General features: G+C 39.9%; 1 protein-coding gene across 1 annotated transcript; it reads left to right on the forward strand.

Moving 5' to 3' along the window:
• Positions 1-2,379: 2,379 nt before the first annotated feature.
• Positions 2,380-2,841, forward strand: SETTUDRAFT_40245 (uncharacterized protein; the record flags this gene model as incomplete). Its single annotated transcript, XM_008028618.1, has 1 exon — positions 2,380-2,841. One exon carries the CDS (start codon positions 2,380-2,382, stop codon positions 2,839-2,841), a length of 462 nt encoding a protein of 153 aa, XP_008026809.1.
• Positions 2,842-4,414: the final 1,573 nt, after the last annotated feature.

Raw genomic sequence — 4,414 nt, forward strand, 5'->3', positions numbered from 1 at the left:
GAGAACAGAGAGACACTACCTAAAACTAATAATAACTAACAAACTTTCTTAAGTTACTTTCCTTAGCCCTAAAAGAGCTCGCTGGAAGACAGCCCTGCTGTCTAACATCTCTTCCTGTTTACTAAACTGCTCTTCAGCAACTAGAGTCTGCTTTAAGCGCAGCTAGAAGCGACTAAACCACAGCACAATAGCAGTACTATACAGAGAACACTCTCACTTTAAACAAATTGTACCTAGAACGGCCTCTGGCCAAAGTCTTACATAGTCACTGACTGCAGATAGACTCTAATGGATTAATAATAATAATAATAATATCTATATACAATGCTGGCTGCTAGGGTAACAATCGGGCCGGGCAGGTGGAGTAAACGAGGTCGTAGACGAGTATGGGAGGCGAAGGGCGTTCAGCCCGTTACATTATATAGCTACTTAAAGATGCTTAAGTATGTTATACTATACTAAAAGCTTATAAATAGCTTTATAAACTAGCTTATAAAACTAACTATAAAGCTATAAACTTAAAAAAACACTATATAGTACTCTAAGAAACTAAATATCTTCTTTAAAGACTTTAATTCATATAATACTATTACTAAAGCTCTATAGAATAAAATAGGTAGAATAAACACCTTCTACTAACCTAACTTACTAAATATCTTAGTATTTTTTTATATAACTCTAGCAGCTTGAAAAGCTATATAAGATTTATTATCTGAGAGGAGCCCTAAAGCCCTCCCTAAAACAATATAACTCTTTTTCTCTTATTCTATAATTTTTTACCTTTACACTTTCTATACTACTTACATTAATTCTACTATAACTACTTACCCTTCATTTACTATATTTACTATAATAATCTAATAGCTAAACTAAGCTATAACTGAACTAGAGGCTATCTAACTAGTAGAATCGTAACTAACTAAAATCTATACCTTAGTATATATAAAATAAGTAAGACTAAGTAGTGCGTTACTACTATAAGCCTTAGGCCTTACCTGTATATATACCCTAAGGGAGCCTTTTAAGTAGGGCCGTTAAACCTTTTACATATATACATACATACATGACGATAAGTGAGCTTACACTTCTCGATATACATCATAATAACAGCAGCAGCCAAATTGATTACAGGCAAAGTCTATTCAACCCGCACCTCAGAAATACTATCACCCAATCTCTTTTCTTATCACGCATCCCTTTTAGATTAAGTGGTTTTAAATATATATCGTGACATATTGCTATTTGTTTCGTACTATTTCTTATGCTGTAACCTTTGTGTAGGTTTTTTTTCCTTTTCTTTTCGTTTATTAGCCTGACGTCTGCGCTTCATCTAAAATTCTACTTCTAACTTAGATTAGTCTAGTACGACTTCATAGTTGGTCGTGAGCTATGGCTCACTACGCGTTGCGGGTATGGATACGCTACTTGCAATACCTTCAGACAAGTGGATATATAAGCAGGCGTATGTCCGCTTTAGCTGACATAAGTTATTACCAATTACTAGGGGCGGGCTGTAACATTCAGGCTTTAATATTGACTGCCCCGTTTCCCTGTGTTTCAAAGGCGGAAGCCCCTTTAATATCCCGCCCAGCTTGGCGCTTAAGGTTAGTGACGAAGCTGATGTTGCTAGCCCACGAATAAAGGCACTACTAATATACAGTAAATGACGACAGACGCTACTAGTCTCGACTTTGTAGACTAAGAGTAACGACTGCAACGCTAGTGTCCAAAGTAGAACTTCCATGTAGCTTTATTACTACCATCAACTAGTCCCCTGATGCTTCTAAAAGTGTTCCCTCAGCCGCTGGTCTTGGCGACATTGCATTAAACGCTTGGCATAACAGACGGAATATGCCATCTATAACTCTTCAAATGATTATAGTGTCAGCCAAGCGTCTCACATAATCCTCTAAAAAGTCTGGGTATTTGTGGTGACTGCATATTTAATTAGCTATGTTGTACACAGTGGGTATATAAACCACCTTGTTTCTATCATTGTTATGACATCTCTGACCAACACTCTCCAAAACAAGTGTCCCATCCAACAACGTGTTTCAGGAACGGTTGCGATTGACATTAAGCTCCAGCCAAGCTTTCACTTTGACTCCTCTCAATTCCTACCACTCTATCATGACATTCCGCGCATTTACTATTCTTGTTACTATAAGCTTCATTATTACTAGAGCGTATAGCACGAACCTACATCCTTCTCTCTTTGAAAAACGTCAAACATGCCCTACATGTGCCCTTGGTGGCAATCCAATCGCTAAACTTGTGAAGTTTTTCTTCGCTGGAGGAGATCAGCAAAGCAGGTCTGATTGCAGGTATAGAACAAAGTTTAAGCATTGTTATACATGAACTAATTGCCTGTTTCTTAGAATGGAATCAGTATTTGGTCTTCCGTCTGACCTTGGAGGAGAGGGATCCGGACAATTCGAGGCCGCAGTTCGCGTTAATTTTGACGAAGACCAGCTTGCTTGCTCTGTAGAAGGCGTTTCCCTCCCAATTGGCAATGAAGTCGAAGATACTGTGTGCGTCGCTGGAGGGTGCGCCATCTCGGAAGTCACAGACAAAAGCGCGCTTGTCACTTGGGGGGCTTGTATTGTCCGGCCGAATACCCGTGTTGCCGAAAATCAGGCTCTTACAGATGCCGAGTGTCTTCCTGCTAAAGGTGCTATAAGGTTTGCGAGATTCCATGACACAGAAGACTGCAGGGGCACGGAAACCGTCACGCAGCCGACTGTTGGTGGACGAAGCACCACTGACTTTTCTCCTAATGACGGTGACGGTATTTTACATGGCGGCATCATTACTAGATGCAGCACTGTTAGCAAAGTTTAATTGCAAGTAATCTAAATCTAGCCATCCCCAGGTACTGTTCGAAGACAAACAAGAAGAATGAATATCATAGTACTACCTTCTAACTACAAAATAAATTATCATTGGTTTGTAAACAGGCACCAAAGGAAAGGCGACTTTAGCTACAGCTTGATGGTGTCAAATACATATATTGCCTGGGTGTTATATATGTTGGAATGCAATGTCTTTGTAGTAGACATAATGATGTGAAGGGTTTCCACCATTAGGTAACTACTTTACAGGTGTGAGGTATAATGAACAGCGATATCTTCTTAGTAGGTAGAACAAAGCAGCTGGCTTCTTGCCTTAGCCTTTGCTACTAGCTAAGAGAAATAATAAACAAATCGCAACACCTCTCCCTTTTAATAAAAAATAGTTCTAAGAAATATTATCAACTTATCTTTTTATTAAGTTAACTATAAATTAATTCTCCCTGAGGTGAGTAAGAAGTATAGGAATAGTATAAGAATTATTGTAACTTTGTACTAAAGTATGAACTTTTTAAAGCTAAAACCTTAGCTGTATTCAGATTATCTCAAATTGTCAGATAAGTGGCAGAATCCGGGTGCGGACTCGAGCACCAGGATTCTGTGATCCTAACCAATCAGGGCTGATCGCCAAGACCTAACCCTAGGCGAGGCTGATATTTAGCGGCCTACCTAATACAAAAAGCAATAGCGATAGCTCTTATAAGAGGCGCGCCCTCGCGCCTCTATAGACAACAGAACACAGAACAACTTAATACACTTAGTTTCTATACTTAAGTCTATCACAGTCTTTTATCATAGTAACCCAAAAATAAGTCCTTAATTAGAAACCTCTTATAGTCTAACAATTAAGAGTCTTACTGCCTTTACTAAGCCAATCAACATAAACGCGCAATCTGCTCTAATTAACGCAACCGTTATCTTACGCGACGAGAACGACTATTGCACCTGGTACAACCAGCTATAAGCCCAATGCGAAGCCTACAAAGTATGGGCCCAAGTCGACCCAGACTCAACAACCACGCCATTAGCAGAGCCATCTCAACCAGGGCTCCCCGATATCTCCGATTATACACCATCTTCAGCACTAGGAGAAGGAAGAGTGCCAGCCCAACTATCTGATCTATCCTCATCAGGGCAGAGAGCCTATAAGGACGATCTTGAAGTCTACAAACTCTAGATAGAGAGTTATAAGCTAAAACACGCTGCGTACAAGACTGAATCAGCTAGCCTACAACATATTGTAGTGCTAGTTTAGTCTACTATAGCGCCACATCTCTAGCGCACTTGCTGCTTACCTATTATTATTATTATTATTATTATTCTAGTTTAACGTCCTTTTTCAGCCCGAAGGGCTATATAAGACGTGTAGGGTTTTTAGGCCTACAAGTATCTAAGTAGGTTGTTTCTAGCTACGATATTTAGGAGGGGTTTTAACTAGATGAAGGTGAGGCTCGTAGCCTATTGGTTGGTAGGGTAGGGGGGGGGGGTAGGGAGTAGGGGTGGGGGGAGGTGTATGGCTACCTATTACAGGTATTACTCCTCGTTTTCTGTGTTTCCCTTGTACC

This window comes from Exserohilum turcica (genome assembly GCF_000359705.1).
Source record: "Exserohilum turcica Et28A unplaced genomic scaffold SETTUscaffold_28, whole genome shotgun sequence".
Taxonomy (NCBI): domain Eukaryota; kingdom Fungi; phylum Ascomycota; class Dothideomycetes; order Pleosporales; family Pleosporaceae; genus Exserohilum; species Exserohilum turcicum.